The sequence below is a fragment of the Podarcis pityusensis genome (genome assembly GCF_964106645.2).
Source record: "Podarcis pityusensis genome assembly, chromosome: 10".
NCBI lineage: Eukaryota > Metazoa > Chordata > Lepidosauria > Squamata > Lacertidae > Podarcis > Podarcis pityusensis.
Genome location: NC_138035.1, coordinates 33,947,768 through 33,971,368, shown reverse-complemented (window position 1 = coordinate 33,971,368; position 23,601 = coordinate 33,947,768). Strand labels below are relative to the sequence as shown.

Below are 23,601 nucleotides of genomic sequence, written 5' to 3'. Positions count from 1 at the left end.
TACAGAAAAATACAGCTGATACAGAAGGAGCAACATAATTACACTGGAACTAAAACTAGCCACATCATCTGAAAGCCTACTTGGTCCTAATGATTCTCTGAAAGCTGGCATGGTCTGAAACAGGTGTAGGAAACTTTTGCCCCCCCCCCCCCCGCCCCTGCTGTTGCTGAACTTCAACTCCCAACAAGCAGAGCTGGTGACCAGGAATGATCAGAGTTGACCTTCAGCAACATCTGGAACTCCAGAGGTTGTCTACATCTGGTCTACAATCTAAATCAGTGAGATCCACATGTATCATCCATTTTAATTTATGTAAATTTAAAATTGACTGGCATTGAAGTGGAATTGGAAAAATACAGTGACTCGTCTTTCTACTAAACATTATAGCATTTTATGGAAATAATTTCTCAAAGAAAGAGTATGATCTATTGCAAGAGCTTCAAGTTATAAGTTCATGAATCAAAAACGTTAATGCAAGATAATGATTTCTTAAGAATGTTTTGCACATTTTCCTAAAGGGGAAGACAGAAGTTTACAAATACTTCTGGGAAGTATTTTCCATATCCACAAGTCCCCTGCAGAATAAGTATGTCTGCGTTAATTCCCTCTGCTGCCTTCACTTTCTTCACATAATGGATTTTGAGTAAAGGGGATTCTAATCCCCGTCTTAATTTGATATGTTGAACAGTTTCCATACATCATCCAGTCAAAAGCACTGCTGTGAGTATTCACATTGTTTAATAATATGCTCTGTGGCTGATTCAGAACAACACTTCTTCAAGCTTCTGTACCCTCCTCTTCATGAGGACATCATTATACAGACCCAGTCAGAAGACCCTTGAGAAATTCCACTTCAATAAGTTTTGACCCCACCATCGAGATGAGACAAGAGCATTCCATGCACCAGGTTCACTATGGGCAAATACTGTGTCTGGTAATGGTCATATACATAATCACCACTGTATACTGAAAAAATGCTGAACACCTCTCATATCTCTACATTGTCCTAGTTCATACCCAGAACATACCACAATGTGAAATTTAAGCTGTTTTAGTATTTCAAATTATTGTATGTTCTAATGTATTGCAATTTTTCCCTGATCTTATGGAAGAACTGCAAGAAAGAATGAGATCTTCAGGGTCCTTGCTTACTGTGGACATTAGCAGATGATTACAGAGCAAACAAAAGTCATTTAATGAAAAATAGAAGTATTAGAGGAAAAATAGATACAAAATTGACAAGATTAGAAGGAACTGACAATGAAATGAGGAATGAAACTAAACCAGAGATGATTGAAATGGAAAATGGGAACAGAAATTACCTAGAGGATCTAGTTGCTTTGGTCCTGTCTCATTTCTCAGATATCCCAACAATACTTGTATGGAATTTAATCATTTACATTGGGACGGCAAAGTTTTAATCCTTCCCCACCCATGAGTCTGACAAAAATGGCTCTCCACCACAATTAGTATTACAAAAAGGTTCCCATTGGCACTAATGGAGCTTGCTTCCAATGCTGATTGCAGTTTAATGGTGGTGTTCTGTGATTGGGGAGGAAATAGTTAATTGTCCCTTTTTGTGCATTGTAGTTCCAATAAAACACACACCCTCCTTCCATGCTGGGTGGCAATTTTTCAAAAATTTGTAATCCATGCAATTATTGTCTGTTTGGCTATAAGACAATAATTTCTACCTTCCAGGCCTACAACAGGTGTTAATTAACATAGCAAAGCTAGGGTGATTGTGTTATCCCCAATTACTTGTGTTATAAATGGTCACTTAGCTTATCTTAAGCTTCACACAGAATTTTCACAGACCGCACTTTTTGCAACTCATGGGAATATGGCTCCATCTATAACCTCCACCCACATGTGCATGTGTGGCCACACAACTGAATATAACACTTCATGCATCTGACAAAGTGAATTTTAGTCCATTAAGACTTATGCCATAATACACCTTTTAATCTTTCAGGTACCACAAAACACTTGGTTACTTTTTTCTGTAGCAGACTCACAAAGCTATCTGTCTCAAAGATGCTTCCAAATCTTTTCTAGGACCGCTGGCATCTCCCTTCATTTGAAGTGATGCTCCTCATTCCACAATGTATTGAACAGACCATATCTAAAGGCAGCAAAGTTTAACTGATGGCTACAGTACAGAGAACATCTCACTCTAACTCCTCTTATTTTATTTTGGCAGAAAAGGGTAGAAAATGGGAGGCAGCCATCTTGCAGGCCCCTTGCTGCTCCTGGTAAATTCATCCCTCATAAAACTCTTTTCAGGCTGAACTGCTGTAAGATTTTATATGCTACTTGGTTTACCCAAGTCACAATCAATGCTTTCTGGGGTTTTATGAGCAGTAAACTTTAGCACTGACAATTACGAAAACTCCTTAAAATCCATACACAGAGAAGTAGTGGGGGGAAAAGTGAGTTGAGATGTAAGCCAGGGGCCCAAAATCAGCATTAAGAGGTGGAAATTATGCCAAGGGCTTTCAAGTAAATGGAAAATTCCCTCCTCACTCCTGCAGAGAGGCATTTTGCGTGGCTTAGTAGCTACTTTTGCCAATCTAATAACGGGCACAATGAAGGAGACAGTGAAAGTTGCTTAACAGTCAAACCTGATATTGATATTGTAGCAAAAATATCACACCACCCCAATCTCTGAGCAGTGCAAGATTCCAGGGGTCAGGCACTTACCCGGGGTTTGTGTTTCCTTTAGGAATGAGGCATGGTGGAGAATGTGGTGTCTTTATGATAATATGGTTTATTGACAAATATATAGCACCTGAGCTATGATGGAGGGGCTTTCAGCATTACACACTGAGAGGGTCCTGCCTTGGATTCAGACAGTCAGCCCACATTGCTCTGACACCCGCTTTTGCCAGCTTGGAAAATGCAACTATCTTTCCTGTTGCTTACATCAAGCAAAAACTCTTGTCCTGAATACAACTGCTCTCCTTCCAACTCTAAAACTCTACTTCAGAAATGGTTTGTCTTCATAAATAATTCTGAATTGAGAAAGAGGCCCCTCCCATTTGCTCTCTGGCACTGAGCCACTCCCTTTGTCCCAGCTAACGACTCATCATTAGTATGCCATCACCAGGCTGGCCCCTGGCTTTTTCAAAATGCTAAATTCAATCAGCGCCGGATTCAGGGAGGTGCAGGTGGTTCCCCCACAAAGGGTGCCAAGACGAAACAGCGCAAAATTGAGAAGATCCATAATTGAGAAGATCCATTTGGGGGTCACCAAATGTTGGCTTTGCACAGAGCACCATATGATGAAAGATGACCAAAGTCTGTCTCTCATTCAATATCTGGCATCCCAGAATTAGGAGGGGAGTCCAGGAACCCCACAAACTTGTAACCATTGGCGTAGCAAGGTCAGGTGGTACCCAGTGTGGAAAATGTCTTGTAACCCCTCCCCCATTGAATTTTATTTTTATTTATTTATTTATTTATTTATTTATTTATTTATTTAGCCAGCCTGCAATAATGCTTTGGCTCTTTTGGGGGGAGCCAGAATTGTTGAGCTTTTCTGGGGAACCTTTTGGCAGCGGGAAGCCTGTGTGTGCAAAAGCCACACTGTCTCTCACAGCTGCGGAGTGCCGCACAGCATTTTGTCACCCCCCTCAGAGGTGGCACCTGGGGCAGACCGCACCCAACACACCCACCTTGCAACGCCTCTCCTTGTAACCATATAAACTATGGACCTATGCGGTGCACACACAGTAAACTTATCTTACATGGACACAGCAGTTATATGAAAAGTATACTAGGGTTGCCATATTTCAAACAGTGAAAATCTGGACAGAAAAGTATTCCGTATATGTCTGGGGAAATCCAGACGTATGGCATCCCTAACTATACACCATCACTTCCTACTGTAAAAAACATCAGACTGCCAATGTGTACATATAGTTCAAAACTTAGAGCTCTTTGAAAATAGCTGTGATCCTTACCAGCAGGGGTGGTACATTTTTCTATGGTAATACCAATACCTTCTGCTGGCAGAATAGATAAAATCCCCACCAGTACTGTGCAGAAATGTGCGTTAAGGAGTACTGAGGATGGCACGAGTGTTTCTGTGCTGCTAATAGATGGATGGGGGAAAAACATTTACTGGAATACAGGACATTAAAAAAAACTTAGACATGAGAAGCCTGATAAGGTACATTGCACAGAACACAAGAATCCATTCTAAAGGGACAAAATAAAAACCTTTTAGAAAGGCAAAGAAGGCTTTGTACCTGTAAGTCATTCCAAAATCAATAGTACTTAGATGTGCTTTACTCTGCACAGTAGTGGGTAGGTGGGTGTGGGAAGGGGTGTGGGATCACATGTGTTGCAAAGTATCATGCCACATTTTATTACCATATATAAAGTGCAGGCTAAATCCATGATCCCAGCACTCTCAACCCGAGCTGTGTCTCTACACTAGGAATAACCAACAATAGGCTTCATGTATGTTTGCCAATAGGACGCGGGTGACGCTGTGGGTTAAACCACAGAGCCTAGGACTTGCCGATCAGAAGGTCGGCAGTTCGAATCCCCACAATGGGATGAGCTCCCATTGCTCGGTCCCTGCTCCTGCCAACTTAGCAGTTCGAAAGCACATCAAAGTGCAAGTAGATAAATAGGTACCACTCCGGCGGGAAGGTAAATGGCGTTTCCGTGTGCTGCTCTGGTTCGCCAGAAGCAGCTTAGTCATGCTGGCCACAAGACCCGGAAGCTGTACGCCGGCTCCCTCGGCCAATAAAGCGAGATGAGCCCCGCAACCCCAGAGTCGGTCACGACTGGACCTAATGGTCAGGGGTCCCTTTACCTTTACCTATGTTTGCCAATACACTGAGCCACCTCATGTTCCTAGGGCTGTAGAATCCAAATCTTGAAGATATGACTTCCAGCATCTTTTTAAAGAATTGTTAATTGTTCAATCAATGTCAATTGTACCTCTGCAACTTGCAACCACTCCCAGAGAAATCTTGAAAATTAAATGCAAAGATCCATATGATACCCAAACTCTGAGATCTTTGGCTGCAAACTTGACAGGAACACACATAAATATTCATCCCTAGTCTGCAGGTTTTGTGTTTGTAACACTGAAGGGAACCAGCTGCCACTCACGTACCCATGGGGCCTAGAGGAGTGAAGGAAGAGACTGAAGAAAATGCCTTATTTTTGCACAGAAATTATTCTATCAGAAAACATCCCCCCCCCCTCAAGAATAGCCTCATTTCTACCCCTAATAACTAGTGATTTGGACCAATTCATTTTGAGCCTGTAATACCTGCAAGTGCAATAAGCCTTAAAGGGCCAGGAAAAGGGCGGGCTGTGAAAAGAATTTGTGACTCTGCTGCAGCAGAACTGGGAAAATTAGTGAAAGACGAGGAAAGCGACTTCCTCTTTCCCCCAGAAAGCCTTAGCTGCCTATCAGGGCCTGGTGCATAGCAGGTCATCATAGTACTTTTGCCAGGCCAGGGAGCTAGAGGTTGCAGGGAAGGCAGGGCATGGTGAGGCAGAGAAAATTCAGTGGCAGAAACAGCAGGAAGACCCCAAATACGGAAGCTTTTAGGGGGTGTTGCATCTTGTCACATAGTGCCATTATGAAAATTCACAAGGCTTCTCTGCTGGTGGCATCCTCTTTTGTGCCAGAGTTTGATGATGACATAAAGCAAGAAGGCAGAATCTTTTTCCACCCAAAGGCTGCATTTCCTTCTGGACAATCTTCCAGAAACCACACGCCAGAGATGTGCAGGGCCAGAGGGGAAAGTGTGCAGATCAATAAATGTAAAATTTGCTTTGCTTAGTGGGCTAGTTTCTACTGACGCTCATACCCCACCATCCACCCACCCTCCAGGCAAGAACGAGGCATCACCAGAGTTCAACAACACATTCTACCTAGGCAAATACACTCAATGAGGGTGTGGAGCAGGGCCAGTTAGGGGTGTGGTCTGTGAAGAGGGTATGTGACCAGGGAGTGGGTGTGGCTTAGGGAGTGTCCTATGAGTCTGATAGGCCTGGAAGACCGCATATGGCTCCTAGGCCTGAGGTTCTCCACCTATGACACAAAGGGTGAATGCCTCAGGACCCATTGCAGGTTTGAGTACCTTAACACTTTCAAATGGAACAACATGGGAAAGCAAGTACCGTATTTTTCGCTCTATAGGACGCACTTTTTCCCCTTCAAAAATGAAGGGGAAATGTGTGTGCGTCCTATGGAGCGAAGAAGCCATAGCCCCGCGACCCTCTCCCAGCTGGAGAGGTGACACGCGGCTATGGCAGGAGCCTCTTTAGCCGCACACCACCTCTCCAGCCAGGAGAGGGTAGCGGGGGGCTTCTTTAGCTAAAGAAGCCCCCCGTGCCCCTCTCCCTGCTGGAGAGGTGACGGGCGGCTATGGCAGGAGCCTCTATAGCCGCGCCTCACCTCTCCAGCCGGGAGAGCGCGCGCGCGGCTAAACAAGCCCCCCGGGACCCTCTCCCGGCTGGAGAGGTGACGGGCAGCTATGGCAGGAGCCTCTATAGCCGCACGTCACCTCTCCAGCCGGGAGAGCGCGCGCGGCTAAAGCAGCCCCCCCGCGACCCTCTCCCAGCTGGAGAGGTGACGCGCGGCTATGGCAGGAGCCTCTATAGCCGCACCTCACCTCTCCAGCTGGGAGAGCGCGCGCGCGGCTAAACAAGCCCCCCCCCCCGGACCCTCTCCCGGCTGGAGAGGTGGCGCGCGACTATGGCAGGAGCCTCTCCGCTGCACGCCTTTCCCCGCTCCCCGACCTGCTCTTTGGGGCTGGTGGTGGGCTTCCCCCCTCCAGCCCCAAAGAGCAGGTCGAAAGGAACCTGAAGCCTGGAGAGCAAGAGGGGTCGGTGGGCACCGACCCCTCTCGCTCTCCAGGCTTCCAAGGTAGCTGCCTGAAGGCGACTGAACGCACCTTAAACGGGACCTTGTTTTAGAGGGGGAAAACAAGAGAGGGAAAATTCTCCCCCTCTCTGCACAGCGCCTCCTGCCGCTTCGCTGAAGGGGCGCTGGGCAGAGAGGGGGAGAATTTTTTTTCTTGTTTTCCCCCCTCTAAAACAAGGTGCGTCCTATTGTCCGGTGCGTCCTATAGAGCGAAAAATACAGTATGTCCTCTTGCTAATAGGTCATATGTAGAAGGTGGGTTTTTAGGAACTCTCAGATGTTCTGAACTAGGAATGCTTAATAATTCTGTTTCATTTGCATTTTTTAAGCCAAGCAACCAGATGTACAAATTGAAACAAAGTTATCCTTTGGTTGCCACACTCCTCCAAACATTGTGGTACTGTTCTCAGCTCAAAGAACCACCAAAAAGCCTATTAAATTGTGTACTTTAGGCCAAAGTGCACACAAAATCATATATTTTAGGATAAAAAGTATATTTTATCTAAAGATATGTCAAAAAATGTGCGTCCTGTGAGGAAATAAGTAACAAAGAATGCAGATTTCCATGCAGATTTATGAAGAACAAGAGAGAAGGCACTTATGAATGAACACATGCAAAACTGCTTCTGGGAACATGGCCAACTCCACCACTGGGCGGCAGATGCTGGAATTAGAGCAATGGAAGCCACCACCATCCAACCATTCCTTCTCAACACCCTTCTCTCTCCTCTGTTGGAAGACAGAACTGGGTGTGCCATGTGGCTTGTCATGCAATCCCTGCACTTAGGCCTGTTGTCCTCAGGTGCAGTGGAGGATGCCAATATTGAAGCAGAATTCCACTGCTAGTCCAGTCCGCTTCTGAACACGGAATCAGGAACAGTTCATAATTCTATGCATTTACCTGACAGGGTGATGCTGCAATGATAGCTTCCAGATAGCAGCATCACTGCTGCTTACAGGGATGGGAAGGGGCAAGATGGCAGCAAGGTTGGGGCTGTGTAGCCACACTGGCAGAGCCAATCCAGTGTTCCCACCTATGCATCCACACAGCCCCAGCCTTGCTGGTGCCTCACCCCTACCAGTGTGTGGCAAGTGATACTGCTACCCAGAAGCTATTGTGGCAGCTCTGCTCCACTGGGCAAGCCACACCTGCATGCAGTTGGTGTGTGTGGATCATCTTTTTTGCCTCAGGCAGCAAAATGTCTTGGGCCAACTTAACCATCAATCATTATTCTGAACTCACTTAAAAAAGTAAGAACAAATGTGTTCTAAAGAAACATCAAAGTGTAACATTCCAAAGAATAAACATATATATATATATAAAATATCCAGTAGCACCTTAGAGACCAACTAAGTTTGTTCTTGTATAGGCTTTCGTGTGCTTGCTCACTTCTTCAGATACACAAAGGATACTTTTACAGTTCATATAATTGAAGCCAATGTCTTGGAAAAACCAGAATCAGTTTACATTCTTTGGTAAGTTATTCGTGAGGCAAAAAAAGAAAAGATACAGCATTATTTAGCTATAGCTGCTCTTCCAGACACAGAGGGGAAGCAGCTTTTTAAAATGAAAGTGTCACTTTTTAAAGTTTGTCTTTAAACAGTGAATAGAATTTTACATGGCAATTTAACAAGGAAGTTTGCATTTGGGGGATATTCAGCAGGGCTAAATGTTTGGTGCAGGAGGTGTTTATGTAGCAGTTTTGTCTAGTTTTATCATATCTGCTGTGGACTAAATTAGTGCTGACTTAAGATCTAGTACAAGGCTGTGGTTTTGAGTTTCCATAAAGCAGTACTACTGTTTTGTTAGGTGCAGATAACCTCGGGGCTTATTCAAACTCCTGGAAGTAACATGATAGGCAATATTTGATTTCAAATGCTAAATATAATATTATTGATTTCTGATGTTCATAGTGCTATCAGCAATATCTAAATAAAACAACAAAATTGGCAACAATATGATTGCTGGGAAGGAATGTGGCTATGATAAGTTTTGAAAATACAGCTTTTCAAAATAGAAAAAACAAACAAACACAAGCATTGTGCAATTATCAGAATGTCAGAGCTCCCAATTCAATCGTTTTCCAAACACCCTAGAAATTTGAAGTTTGGTTACCGCCAAGACATATGAAAAAACAGGTGGTTAATATTTCATCAACCATTTTGGTTATTATTATTAAGTCTTTATAAATCCCTCACTAAAGTCCTGTTTAATGTGAGTTAATGAAAGTCATTGTGGATAAGATATCTGGGGTTACCGTATTTTTTGCTCTATAAGACTCACTTTTTCCCTCCTAAAAAGTAAGGGGAAATGTGTGTGCGTCTTATGGAGCGAATGCAGGCTGCACAGCTATCCCAGAAGCCAGAACAGCAAGAGGGATCGCTGCTTTCACTGCACAGCGATCCCTCTTGCTGTTCTGGCTTCTGGGATTCAGATTTTTTTTTTCTTGTTTTCCTCCTCCAAAAACTAGGTGCGTATTGTGGTCTGGTGCGTCTTATAGAGCAAAAAATACGGTATTTTCTTTTGCTCACTCACCTGCCTGATAGATGCCACGCCTGCCCAACTGTAGCATGTTACTTACATCTCAATCAATCCTACAACCCAACCCCAAATACATTTATTCAGAAGAAGGTCCCAGTGTGTTCTGTAAAATGTAAATAAATAAGTTTAGGGGTTCAATCGAAAGACTACTGCCTTTGTGAGAAGAAAAGAAGCTTTCTTTTACTTTTGTTTGTTTGATCTGCCCCTCATTTCTTTCATTATTGTCTTCTAATGAGAAGTTTGTTGTTATTAGGAACTTACAAAGCTGCCTTATACGAGTCAGACCAATGGTCCATCTAGCTCAGTATTATCTACGATGGTTGTGGCTCTCCAGGGTTTCAGAGTCTTTCCCAGGCCTACCTGAGGGAGCTGAGGAGCAAACCTGGCACTGTCTGCACAAAAAGCAGATGCTCTACCACTGAGCTACGGCTGGAGGGCACCAAGAAATCCAGTGTGGGATGTTTTCCTTCTACACTGATGCATCACACACTCAAATGCTGCACCTGTTGCTTCTCTACCTATCACAAAGCTCTGAACCACACAAGAGCCAGTAAACAAAACAGGCAGAAACTCCCTTCATCTGTAATTTAGCTTAGTAAGTTCTCGTACATTTTTGCCCTTTTGTGAGCTTAAATTGCTGTAGCTACAGGTGGCACTAAATGGCCAAGGGGAAGGGGTTCCACCAATTTCCTTGCAACCAAGGGCCCAAACAAACTTGGAGTCGAGCCTGTCTATACAGAAGTCTATATGAAGGAGGAATATTTCATCTTCCAAATGTTGACATGCATAACTCATGTTGCCTCCAGTGTGCTGAATGTCCCAAGATATGCAACCACATTGCTCAGTGAACTAGAAGCCATTGTGTGTCCACAATACCCCCTTTTGATATATTCCTTCTGACAGGAATTTGAGATGGATAGGATCCACCATGTCCTCATCATGAATCTCTGACAACGAATTTCAACTAAACTGTCACTCCACTTTTTATGTTCTACATAATGATGTTGATAGTGTGCTATCTATTATCACTGATGCTTGTTTCCTGTCTGGATTAGAAAACTCTTCCCAAATTCAGTGTTCATTTATCTTGTAGGAGTTTTAAACTAGTTTCATGATGTAATGCATTGCAGGGGTAGAGAACCTGTGCTACTTCAGGCCTTGTTGACTCTTAACTTTCATTAGCCCCAGCCAGGATCTCGAATTGTCAGAGATGATGGGAATTGTAGTCCAACAGCATCTGGAGATTCCCATCCCTGCTGTAGCACCTCAAGGCTGTAAGACAACACTGCATTAAAAAAAATCAAACCTGATTTCCCTTATTTTCCCCGACCTTGCATAACCCCTGCAGTTTCAAAGTGTTACCCCCTGTATTGTTTTCAACATACATTAACTATGAAGTGTGGATTACTGCAGAGGGTGCCAATGTTGGGGGGGCCAATGGCCATATCTGGAATTTTGAGGAAGTTCCGTGGGTGTGTCCCAAAAAGGCTGCCATTGAGTGTGGCACAAAAAAAAAATGGCTGCCACATCTAAAAGAGCAGAAAAAGTGAAAGGACTACAAAATTACTTAGGCATCTCTCCCCCCCCCCGCCCCCAGTCAAGTGGTAAAAGGGCACCTGCATCAGTCACCACCATATTCAGTCACAGAGGAAAGCTCTTTGCACCTCTCCTCTGTTCAGATTTTTCTATTATTGTCTCTTGCAGTTATTACTGTTGTGAATTGCTTTGGTATTCACTGAATGAAAAGTGGCATGATGATGATGGTGATGTCTGGACCTCCACTGTAACCTATCAAGGATGCTAGACTGGATTACCTTTGAAGTCCCTTCCTGTTCTATGATTCTATAATTCAGGAAGGAGGAAGCTTCCTGACTCCAAGGTCCACACTCCCTCACTGCTAACCATCCAGAGTCCATGTGTCAGCAGCGGGAAGGGCCATACCCTCATACATAACCCACATTCATATTCTCTCTTTCTCTCTCTCTCACGCACACACACCATTTTTGCACAATTAAAAGTAAAAATTGGTCAGAAGGTAGATTTTGAATAATTGCCCTCATCAATGGAGTGCAATATCCAAATTGGAAATTGAATCTGCCAGAGTGCCACACAATCCCTAATCAAGATATATGTGGGTGACTCTCTAAATCAGATCCCTGGAAGAAACCCCATGCAGAGGTGTATTCTAAGAACTTTTCCAGATGATTTCCTCAAGAAGCCAATGTTAAGCAGAATCCTGATTTGAGACCTCATGAGTCCCAAGCTGGCTGAGTTTTCTTAGGGCATATCCACACCATACATTTAAAGCACATCTTAAGTGCATGGCTTCTCTGGAAACTATAGTTTACCTCTCACAGAGCTATCATTCCCAGCACCCACAAAACTACAGTTTCCAGGAGTCTTTGAGGGAAGCCATGTGCTTTAAATATACACATCAACTTTCGTCACTATTTCCCTCAGAAATGCAGATTCTGAATCATCCTCTCAGATATACCTTTACCAGGTCCTAAGTGAGGAATCAAAGCCAGGAACTCAAAGCAAACTCTGAGACCTTCACTTCTTCCCTGTTAACGGTGAAACGTATAACCAAAGTGCTTCCTGAGTAATGTTGGTGCACTGGTGTTCTCAAATATGACATGTGCTTGGCAGCAAGATTTTAATAGTTGTCTCTGTAAATTGTAGTCAGTGATATCACTGAGTTGGGAATAAGAAAAGAAATAATTATCAAGGAACTCTGAGATTAAAAGAACATAAAAGGAAGCTAAAAATAGCAAGTTTAAAGAAGGTTGTTCTTCTAAAATGGCTAAAATCATAGCAGGGATCTAATTAGCAAAGAAATCTTCCAACACATTTCGTCACATGCAGTAAAGTGCACATAGTAGGTTCAGTAGCTTGACTGAACCTCCATGCAGAATCCAAATTTATGCAATCTCTGCGTTAACTAGACTGTTTACTAATTCAGAACTACACAACCTCTTCTCTGACTGTATTGAATCTCTGATCAGAGCAGCTTCTTGCAACCAAGTTACTACATAGGCTCTACATTGACCTTGTTGCTAGGCTACATCATCCCTTCACTGCATAAAAATTGAAGACTTATAGAATCATAGAATTGTAGAGTTTGAAGGGATCCTGAGGATCATCCAGTCTAACCCAATGCAAAGCAGGAAGCTCAACTAAAGCATCCAAACTCCAAACTTCTCCATGCTGGCAGAGATAAGGGATCACATAAGCCCTCATTGTTACATCTGAAACAGCACCCCAATTCTACAAGTTGTATCCTGAATTGAAAAGTTCATTTTGAGTGATGTTTTCCATGTAACTTCATTGTTAATAATTCAAAGGCAGGTATCTGGGTGTCTGCTATTCAATAAATTTTCTGTTGGTGATAAATTCTGGCAAGAGGTTTTTTATGCAGATGCATTTATGGGAATTAATAAAATAATAATAAAATAATAAATAATAATAAAATAATTAAAAAATTAATAAAATACGGATGCAAAATGTTAATTCTAAATGTGGCTACCAGTCTTCTCAGCACAAATATGCACACCAGAAATATACAGCATTTTACCAAATACTACCAATATCTGAAGCGCGTAAATCTCTCTGTGGAGGAAACATGTGAAGCCACTCTTTGCACTATGCACCAATGTGAAAAGAGGATAAGCAAAGCAGTCAGTCACACATTTCTTCTTTTGCTGTTTCCAACTGATCCAATTAATATAAATGACCAATTTGCTGCATCTCCAATGGATTAAAATACTAGGGATAAAATACTGAGCGTGAGTGAGCGCTAGTAACAAAGTACTGAGAAAATAAGGGGGCAGTTATGTTAAACACTTGTGCAATTATGGCAACAGGGTGAGGAGGTCAGGGCAGTGAAGTCTTACTGCAACTGCCTACCTGGTACACAGGCTGTGGATGTCATGTGCCATGTAGATCATGTGAGAGAGGAATGAATGGTTTTTGCATATCAGCACCAGAGATACTGGGAAATACAGTTCTGAGGTTCCTGAGCAAAAATATATGTTACAATAATTCTCCAGTGCACAAAATTTCTATGCACAGAGCCTGCTACACAGAGTGTCAGAGTCTCAATGCATTGACATCTGTATGTTAGCCCAGCAGAGAAAATAGCAGCTTTGAGGGGATTTTAAATGGACAAACAGCATGGTAGAAAATAATTAACATCCCTCCTCCCTGGCCGTGGTCCTGATCAAATTTGCACATGCTTGGCTGCTTTTAAAAGAGACAGGACATCTGATTTTGGGCCACCAATGTCTCGTTTAATCCGGCCCTTAGGGAAGGGGGTTAAACAAATGCATGGAAGATAGGTCTATCAACAGCTGTTAACTACGATAGTTAAATGGAATCTCCAGGCTCAGAGACAGAGACAGTGTGCCTCTGAATATCAGGTATGAGCAAAAGAAAAGAATGCATGTTGACTGTTCTAGTTACACAGGCTTCCTGGAAGCATCTGGCTAGCTGAACTAGGTGGACTCTTGGTCTGACTTAGAAGGGCTCCTCTTATTTTACTCAGTAGTAGAGCACAGTCCCTGAAATCTCCAGGCAGAAAACCCCTTAGCTAAAACCCTGGAGAGCCACGGCTAGTCAACATAAACAATACTGAGCTAAATGGACCAATAATCTGACTCAGGATAATGGAGCTTCACATTTTCCTATTTTCTTATGGGCAGCTTCAAAGGGAACAAGAACAGAAATATAATGTCCAAAACCCATCATGTAATACTGCAGCAAGATAAGAGGAAAAGACAGCACAGAATTACTGTTAGCCGCACCTTGAAACTGTAATCTTTTAAATCATGTGCTGATTATTTCTTTCCATCTTGCCTCAAGTGTAGCCTATTGGGAGATTTTCACACATGCCCCTCTTCCAGCATGAGTGAAATCCAAGTCCAAAAGTCAGCATGCCTATTCTCTGCATGTCTTTAGGCTTTATCTGCTTAAGGTACTGAGAAAAAACACATTTGTACTCCCATTAATCCTGAAGAGTCCCATTACAAGTTTTTACCACCATTAATCCCTGCAGCGTTGAGGAAGAGAGAGGATCCTATGAGGAATGAGTCAAAGCTAAAGCACATCACAGTCATACCAGTGTTTTAAGCCGTTCCACTTTGAGCTGAGATTTAAAGGGGGGCAGGAAAGACAAAAAATATATCACATGTTGGTGTATTTAAACATTCATAACTTTATAACTAACCAGTCTATTTTCTTCCAACAAAGAAGCTTCCAAAGGGCACAAGCAACTTAAAAAGGCCAAATCTGAAAACTCAATGGTACATCTTGATTTGCAACTCTTTGTCCACAGACCTCATAAATCACTTCTATTCTTCCTACTTTCTAACGGTAGCAGCAGCCCTTAAACACTGTGTAAAATTGAAGCATCCAGCTAATGTGAAAAGTATTCAATGAAGAATTCAGATCAGGGGTAGGAAACCTGTTGCTCTCCAGATGTTGTTAGACTCCAGTCCCCCACCCAGACCCATCTAACATGGTTAATGGTCAGTGATGATGGCAGAACCCTCTGAAGAGTCACAGGTTCCCCACCATGTGCTAGGTGAGATCTCTTCCTGTAACAAGTGTTCCATAGCTTAAGAACTGGAAAGTGCTGCCTGGCACCTCAATCTTGAATATATTTACTCAAAAGCAGGCCTAATTGATTTGAAAGGAGCTTAGTTTCACAGAAAGTATGCTTAGGATCCCAGTCTATAACAATGAGGATGTACTTATCTTTAAGTAAAATCCTACTGATTTTTAAACTAGGCTGTTCAAGTGTTTAAAGGTAAGGATGTGTTTTGCTAGATTATGTTTCATATCCAGGGGCCTAGCCGAATAATAAGATTTATGTGCCTTGGATTTTAAGATTAAAATGTTGAAAAGAATAACACTAAAAACCAGTAGCATGGACAAATCAACTGCACCAAAAAGCACAGAATCATAGAAATAAACTGCAATCCTATTTCTATTGTGAAAAATAACCCCTTTATTTCAAATAAGTTCAGCATCTTCTATGAATGTATACATTCAGAGATATGAACACCTGCCTGTTACGCTATCACCGATTTGTCCTTTAACCTTTGGCCCTTTCCTTTGATCTTAAAGAATAAGGAACTGGGAAATGGATATTTAAGGGAACAATTATCTGAAGGGGGAAATAATTGGAGGCATGTATACATGGGAATTTGTTTGGAGGGATCTGCTAGAGGAAGAAAATAGGTTCAGCAAAAATGAGCCATGAGAATGATGAAACTGGGTTTAGCTATGGCATCAGAACATAGGAAGATCCCTGCTAGGCTCACAGAAAATCCCAATGAATTCTACATTCTGTTTCAGCATAAGCAAGATGTGAAGGTGAGACCAACACTGCCTTTTTCATTCTCAAGAATCATTTGATATTCAGAGGTATACTGCCCCATCATGATTCATTATCAAAGGTAAAAGCTTCTGATTAACCTGTCCCCCTATAATTTGTTTAATTGTTTCAAAAGCAACAGAGCTATTGGCCTCCATTATACCTGCCACAAGAAAAGCATTGTATGAAGAGTGAGCTGCATTCTGGGAGCTGTTGTTGGTGAAAGGTGCTGAGAATTGTTAGGAGGTCACCAATTCCTCTCACAGAACTACAATTTCCAAAGTTCCCTGGGAAGAGGGATTGATTGTTAAATGTAGCTCTGGGAATTGTAGCTCTGGGAGGAAACAGGGTATCTATAATTATCCAGGGCTACATTTATCAAGAGTGAGGGGAACAGGGATCTCCTAACAACTCCCAGCACCTTTCACAAGCTATAGCTCTCAGAATTGCCTGGAGGAAGCCATGACTGTTTATAGTGGTATCATAGTGCTGTAAATATATAGTGTGAATGTGGCCACAGACAAACAATATCAGAGTTGGCCTTAACATTAGGAAGAATGAGGGAGCCACCTGAGTCCATCTATTTTTGGTATATTTGAATGGTGCCAAATAATTCAATAGATATTACCATTGTACTTCTCTAGTAGTTAGAGAAGGGGAAAGATGCATGTTTTTGCCTCTGATGCCAAAATAATTTGACTGGCCATGGGTACTATGGATTCTAACTGGGTATGGGTACTGTTACTCAGAGGCACAGAGGTCTTCAAACATTTAACACTGGATTTAAATCAATCACACCAAAGGCCAGAATTTAGGGGGCGGGGGTGAAGGGACAAGACTTACCTCAAAACTAACACTCACGACAGACACAAACAACAGCAAGAGAAATCAAAATTAGGATGCAAGCGATTTTAGGAAAGTAATGTGCTAGATTGGAATAAGAAGGCCACACCAGAAGACTACAAGCCCCAACAACTCCAACAATGTCAGTGTTGCTGCTCCCAGCAGGAAAGGATTTATAGGTGTGTGCAGCATTAGGGCCACATGGGGCTGAGGGGCCTCCAAGCCATTAGTGTGCCTTGTTAACTGAGAGGATAGTTTTGAAATGTGACTACAAGCAATGAATTGAGATGGTTGAATTCTAGCATTTTAGTTGTTTTGCTTCTACTGTTTGCTTCTCCTTCTTCCCAATTAAAATCAGTGGAGGCTGGTCCGTTAGGACAGAGGTCACCAACCTGGTGCCCATGAAGGCCTTCATTGGCATCCCTGAAGGGGGTTACCAGACTCAGAGCTTTCATTAAAAAAGAAGAAGATTCTAGCCCTTCTAATAAGAAATTTATCAATCATAACATGCAGGTACCTTTCTGAATAATTTCTTTCAAATGAGCCAGCCTGGCTGTTCCGGCCTCTCAATGTTTTTAGCCAATAAGTGAGGTCAGAGCTGTGACTGATATAGTGAGTTGTTTGGACCCCAGGCAATAGGAATCCATTCAGTCCTAACAGAGATGGATTTATAATGGTACAATTGCAGCAATTGCACTAGGGCTCATGGCAGCAGAGGACCCAAACACTGAGTTTTTAATTTTTTAAAAACAGTATGTCTTCAGCCCTTCTAGAAATAAAGCTACAAAGTGTAATGTGCAGGCAGCCTTCAAAGCTGTGGGTTGCCAACCTGATGCAAGCAGAGGGACGACTATAATCTATCTTCAAGCTCCGCAGCATGGAGCATTTGCTGGAGTTGGAAGGATCCGCCAACTTCCAACTCCCATTGGCTATGATACTAACTCCTCCCCTACTTTCTGGAAGGATTTGCCTGGGCGGCTGCTGTGGGACAAAATGAGAGGAGAGGAGAGGAGTGATAGTTGCTACACCTCTGGTGTTGGGGGTGGGGAAAAGTGCTGAGACCATTTTACCTCCTCTTCTTTGGCTGCCCAGGGAAGGACTTTCTGAAAAGATGGGGAGCTAAGAAGTGTGGATGCAACACATACATTAAAAAATTGTTAAACTCCCTCTTCCAAATCAGGCAGATCTTTTTGTAATGGGAAAAGACAACAGGATTTCCAGCCACAGAACCTTTACATTACATGAAGTTTGGCTATCTATCCAAGAACCTGAAATCCAGAATACACCTTAAGGTAAAGAATAGCCCATGGTTTGGTACAAATTGCATTTAATATTTCAAAAGGGAGGGGGAGGGACATAGGAAGAAAGGCCTTTCCCCCCAGGATTTGAATCTACCAACAATAATCCTGTGCTTCTTATATATGCTCATTCATCCATCAGCAACCACCGAAGACTCATCATCTTTGATGGTTTGTGAGGTCAAAATGGGACAGAATGAATAATAAAAAAAGGCACTGAGAAGGTCACAAATATTACGGACATCTGTCTTGAGGACATCTAATCTAGGAGACTGTAGTGCCACCCTTGCAGCATATCAGACAAGCCTGGTTTTAACAAAGTATGGTAAGATAATATTGAACTAATAAATATCATTATTGTTGCTAAAAAATAAACCAATGCACTAATGATAAACTAGAGCTTACAACACTATATTCATCAATAGCTATGACCCATAAGCACAAGGAGTCCACCTCTGTGACCACAAGCCAGTGACCTCTGTCTAATGCTGCTGCACAGCCCAGCCTACCATAAAACATCTGCATCTATAATTCACAAAATTGCAAAAAAATCAGGAAATGAGAGCAAGGAAGAAAAAAATATTAAGAAAATGGGTGAGGGAAATTTCCTTTCAGGGTTGCATCCCCATCCCTCATTCACCAATAACAGCAGAGCCCCAAATTATCAACTAGATTGTAACTACATTAACTTGCATGAGGGTATTTTTTCTCTCTCCAGCCTAAGTACTTCCAACTATAGCTATTTAGCTGATATTCTTCCATTTTCTTAAACTTCATGCTAAAATATATAACCTATCGCTGCAATCCTGTGCACACTTATTTGGGAGTAAAGCCAACTGAATATAGTGGGATTTCCATATAACTATGCATAGGAGTGGGCTATTGTGTATGGGGTGTGTGTGCTTAAATCCTATTTCTGCCATGGACTTAAGCATATCAGTGTCTGTTCCTCCTCTTTACAGGGAAGATAATAATAACCTCTCAGAGCATTGCTGTGCAGCACTTCTCAGCTTGTGAGAAATTCCTACAGAAACTGGAAAGCAGGAGAACAAAATCAGCCAAAGACAAAATGTTGTATTTGTCATACTTGCCCCAAGCAGAGTTCAAGTGGATTAAAGGGTAGCAGAAGGAATGGGAGGCAGAGCACTAGTTTATTAGTTCACAGTTGCTAAGAAGAGAGCAGGCACATTCTATTTCTTTGCCCAGTCAAGATATATACAAAATCTGGGTTTATCAGGGAGGTCGTTTCAGCTCTCCTGGCAACTGATCATAAAGTTATAGGATGCCAACACATAGGGATGCTCACTTTATACTTTGAGAAACTTGGGTTTAAATATTCACAAATCAATTAAAAGACACACACAAAATAGAATTAAAAAGTTTTCTTATTATTTGAATTATCATGTTATTTATTACTAACATCATAAATTAAATTATGGCTGCATTATTGCTAACCAAGCTCAGGGTACACTCAATTAAAATCAGAGAAGAAGCAAAAGGATTTCGTGACAAGGAAGCAACCCTCTGAGGTTGCAAATGCATTACCTTTTTGTCGCTCAGCCCAGACACCTGGTCTACATACTCCTCTTGGATCATGAAGGCAGCCAAATTGGCAGTGTAACTGGCCAGAAAGATGACAGCAAAGAAGGCCCACACAGACACCATGATCTTGCTCGTAGTTCCCTTGGGATTCTGCACTGGCACAGAGTTGTTGAATACCAGGCCCCACAATAACCAGATAGCTTTGCCAATGGTGAAAGAAGGACCACCAGGCTCTGAAATGACCAAAAACATAAGCAGAAATAGTGATCAGACTGGCAAAGTCCGTCATTCCAAGTAGTTAGTACAAAATCCTGACCCTTTTCTCTTATACATCACTTTGTCTGATTGCGCAAACATAGGTTGGTATACTGGAAGAATCCCATAAATTTGCACGCTTTTCTTCCTCTCTTTCTCTGTTCTTCCTGGTTAATATCAACTAATTTACAGCAGAATTCTAACTATGTCTGCTCAGAAGTAAGCCCCAACAGGACCTACTCCCAGGTAAGTGTCCATAGAATTGCAGTGTTAAATCTGAAGAGGTAAAATATCAGTTGGCTTCTAAAACAGAGACTGAAACCAGGGTTAGAAGTTTACCTCAATCTCTGGTTTAGAAGCTAACTATGGTCAGTGGTAACTGGTCTTATGCCAGGTCAGATGTAGCAATGAAACCTTGCAGTTAACACTAACCAGAGAAAGAAAGGGAAATTCATGCAGCTGGAGGAAGTTGGGAGATGGCACAACCTTGTTGGATGTTCCCAGTTATCAAAGCATGGTTTGGCAGTGTGATGCGTCAGTGGTAGGCTTCAGGTTTCATGGCGGAGCCAATCAGTTATCAGCCAATAGGCTTCCCAGTCCCCCATGTAATTGAAGAAAGCAGTCATGTTTGGGGAGAGCCTGACTAGTGTTCTGGGAGGGGGAACTACTTTTTACTACTCTGAAACAAAACAAAACAACACAAAACGGATGTGCTCTCCAACCCTAGAAAGGGAAAGCACATCAAAGATAATAAAAATTATTGAAAAACACTTAGCATTGCTGATGTTCACATGTTGTCTTTTGAGGGCTACATGAGTGTTCTTGGGATTGAATGATCCTCTAACAAAAAGTAAAAACAGTCCCCAAGAAAGCACAACTCTAAAAGCTGAACTTTTAAAAGTACAGAAAATTGTGTCAACATAGTAAATGAGTGAGTATGGGGTGTGTTGCTCATCTCTATTTGTTGTGACACTGACATTTAGGTGGGTACAATGGAATTCCAGCGGCCACATTCTGCACAAAGGACAACAATTTGCATTTCCCATCCACAAAATGCTGTAGGTGGAACGCAGGGGAAATGTGACAGTCCTGTAGCAGAAAAGTGTCTTAAATAAATATGCCTGGATCCCACAAAATAAATGAGTAAAAGGACCCTAACATTCTGTGGGAAACCCGGAAACGAATTTACCCTTGGCTGCTCAGCTCAGTGGGTGACCTTGGGCAACTCACCAAGTCATCATCTTCTGGTTGCTGTGAAGCTAAAAGGTCATTTTGAGTACCTCAGATGAAGGGTGAGGTATAACAAAATGTCATCTGCCTTAACAATACACGCGTGCATTTTTGTTTATCCAAACGTTATCGTAAATAGAGTCACTGAAGCGACTAACTCCGCAAGCCACTCCTGCAACCTAAACTGCAACAGGGAGGAAGCAATACACGTGCCTCCCCGTAAGGTGAAAGTATGCAGTGCTGCTCTCTGAGTCTTGGCATACAGTACTTATGTATGACTTGCAAATAGAGGCACACATAAATCTTTTTCACATCATGAGTTTTAGACATTCAGGAGCACTCCCATGAGTAAAACAGAAATTTCATGACGCCTCTAGCTCTATAACAAATTGTGGCATTTGGTATCATAGCTATTGTTGTTCTGTTAAGTAAGTGTGAGCACAGGTTTTCAAAAGTTCTTTAAGTCCTACAAGGTCACTGTGATCTAAACAACTAGAAACATCCATGCAATGAAGTACAAGGCCAAGAGAGTTCCTTCACACAGCTGCTCTTTTCCCGTCTGCATTTTAATGGAACTAACTCAAACCAAGTTCACAGAGTCTATTAGTTATGCTTATTAATGCAGGCTTATGTGCCACAACTCCAGCTGACTTTCAATAAGAATTGAATGAATGTATCTGATGGCAAATCTGGCTCCCACATATGCAATGCAGATGAGATAAGTTATTATGAGAAACATTCATTTTGCATTTTTTGGCTTTTTGAATACTTAACAGTGAAGCATTTCATCAACATTTATTTTTGCATGCAAATTAATTTATCTCTGTATTGATGTTTATAATTTGCATTTTAAAAATTTGAGGAAGCGAGTAAGGAACTTTTAAAGGAAACTTTTAAAGGGAAAATGGATAAATAAAATAAAACTTTAAACTAGCTCCACTGCATAATTGCAAAGAAACACTGTTGAACATTGCTCATTTTCAGTTTTGCATGGTCTATATTTGCTGCTGCTTCTTCCAGAATCACCATAGATTTATAAAGCAAGAGTACCTTTTCAGGATACCTTAACAGTTAAGATTATCATCCTCAATGACTACACAGAAGTAAGTCCCATTGAGTTGCATGGGCTAACATCATGTGGACTATGCAAACAGTTGCAAACACACAGTGAACTCTGTGTAGCATTTGGTATCCAGAAAAAACACACATGAACATATCCATATTGGCCTTGTGCAATGCATGTTTTTCATAACAATGTATGTCATCATTTCACATATAGAATCCAGTTTTGCCCCAAATAATTCATTCAAGCTGTTCACCATTCACATCTGTTCTGCTACCTGTACTAAAAATATGTGCATGGTGTGTATACAGAAATTTCAGCATGAGCATCTTCATGAATATTCACAACTCTGCATACATCTCCTTAGATATGTGCATTGGTCCATGTATGCTGTCCACAGCTTGTGGACAACAGCTCCCTTTGGCATAAAGCTCTGACTAAATTTCCATTTCAAAATATCTTTTCTTCAGGGCTCAGAAACTTGGTGGCATAGATACGTTCAGGGCAAATTTGAGAAGCGGGTAAAACGATTTTCACACAAATATCTCAGTTCAAGCATCTTCATATTTTCAGCCTGTGGGTAAACCAGAAGGTCTTACGTAGGGGGCCATTTCACAGCTCAACAAAGCCAAGGGAATATACCAGTATCTTACCAGCATCCAAGTGCTTTCACTTATTTACTGTATTCTGCCTTTGCCCTTCACTCATAAACCAACTCTCTAATCAGACAGCTTTGCACCTTTTGCTCCATGTCCCTTCGCAACTACTCCATCTACATCCCCCACCCACCCGAGGATATTAAATTAATGGTTAATATGTCTCAAATTTATGGAGGCAGTAGAGTATGACAGTGGAGATGGTTTGTCATTTCTGCTGCTTCAAGCACCCCTAGATTGCTGTAACTTCCTTATCCCTGTCCTTCTTCTGACACACAATCTAGATGTGAATTAATTTGCAAGGGGTTAATGTGCAGAGGTTCTCCATTAGGCACTTTGGGTGAATCTCTGAAAGGAAATAATTCCATTAATGCAATTAGTGTAATGAGAGATAGATGAATGTAACATTACATAGCTTTGTAATATCATCATCATCATTGTCGTCATGTAAATTTCCAGTTATACAGCCAAGGCAAGCAGAACCAAAGTAGGAAAAGCAATCAAGGGTTGCAAATTTATTATGTTAAAATTCATATGCATGACAAAATTTGCAAAAATTTGCACATTTGCTGGGTACCAATTCAAATGTGAACAGTTGTCCAAGGGAATATATATTTCAGTTTAACAAAGTAGCATGTTTACTTTGGAGAAATTATGAGCAAACACACATAGGGTTAGGCAGATAATTTCAGGTCAGCTGGAAATTAGTGGCTCTGTATTGTGAACCATGCAAATGCCCAATCATCCAAAGAGATCCATTTAAATTTTCTGCTGTTTGTGAACCTATTGATTCAACTTCTTTCCTTGTTTACCCAGAGAAAATACAAAATCTGTAAATGGTTGACATATATACAGGAGGAGGATAAAATGAAGCCAAGCTAAACAAGCAAGACCATAT

The 23,601-nt window shown here is 41.8% G+C and overlaps 1 protein-coding gene and 1 long non-coding RNA gene across 17 annotated transcripts in view; one reads left to right on the top strand and one right to left on the bottom strand.

The window, feature by feature from the left end:
- The window catches only part of GRIN2B (glutamate ionotropic receptor NMDA type subunit 2B), a 292,093-nt gene that overhangs the window by 12,083 nt on the left and 256,409 nt on the right, over nt 1-23,601 (bottom strand). For all 15 annotated transcript variants that reach the window (XM_080971223.1, XM_080971212.1, XM_080971213.1 and 12 more), the window contains one exon: nt 19,503-19,732. In XM_080971223.1, coding sequence (XP_080827349.1) covers nt 19,503-19,732 — 230 coding nt within the window. The remainder of the gene's footprint in view (nt 1-19,502; nt 19,733-23,601) is intronic.
- Nucleotides 13,719-23,592, top strand: LOC308457462. Of its 2 annotated transcripts, none has more exons than XR_013976924.1 (4): nt 13,719-13,858; nt 15,798-15,898; nt 17,840-17,951; nt 23,520-23,592. It is a non-coding gene; the product is annotated as an uncharacterized lncRNA (long non-coding RNA). The 2 variants fall into 2 exon arrangements; XR_013976925.1 differs by lacking the exon at nt 23,520-23,592 and adding an exon at nt 19,947-19,981.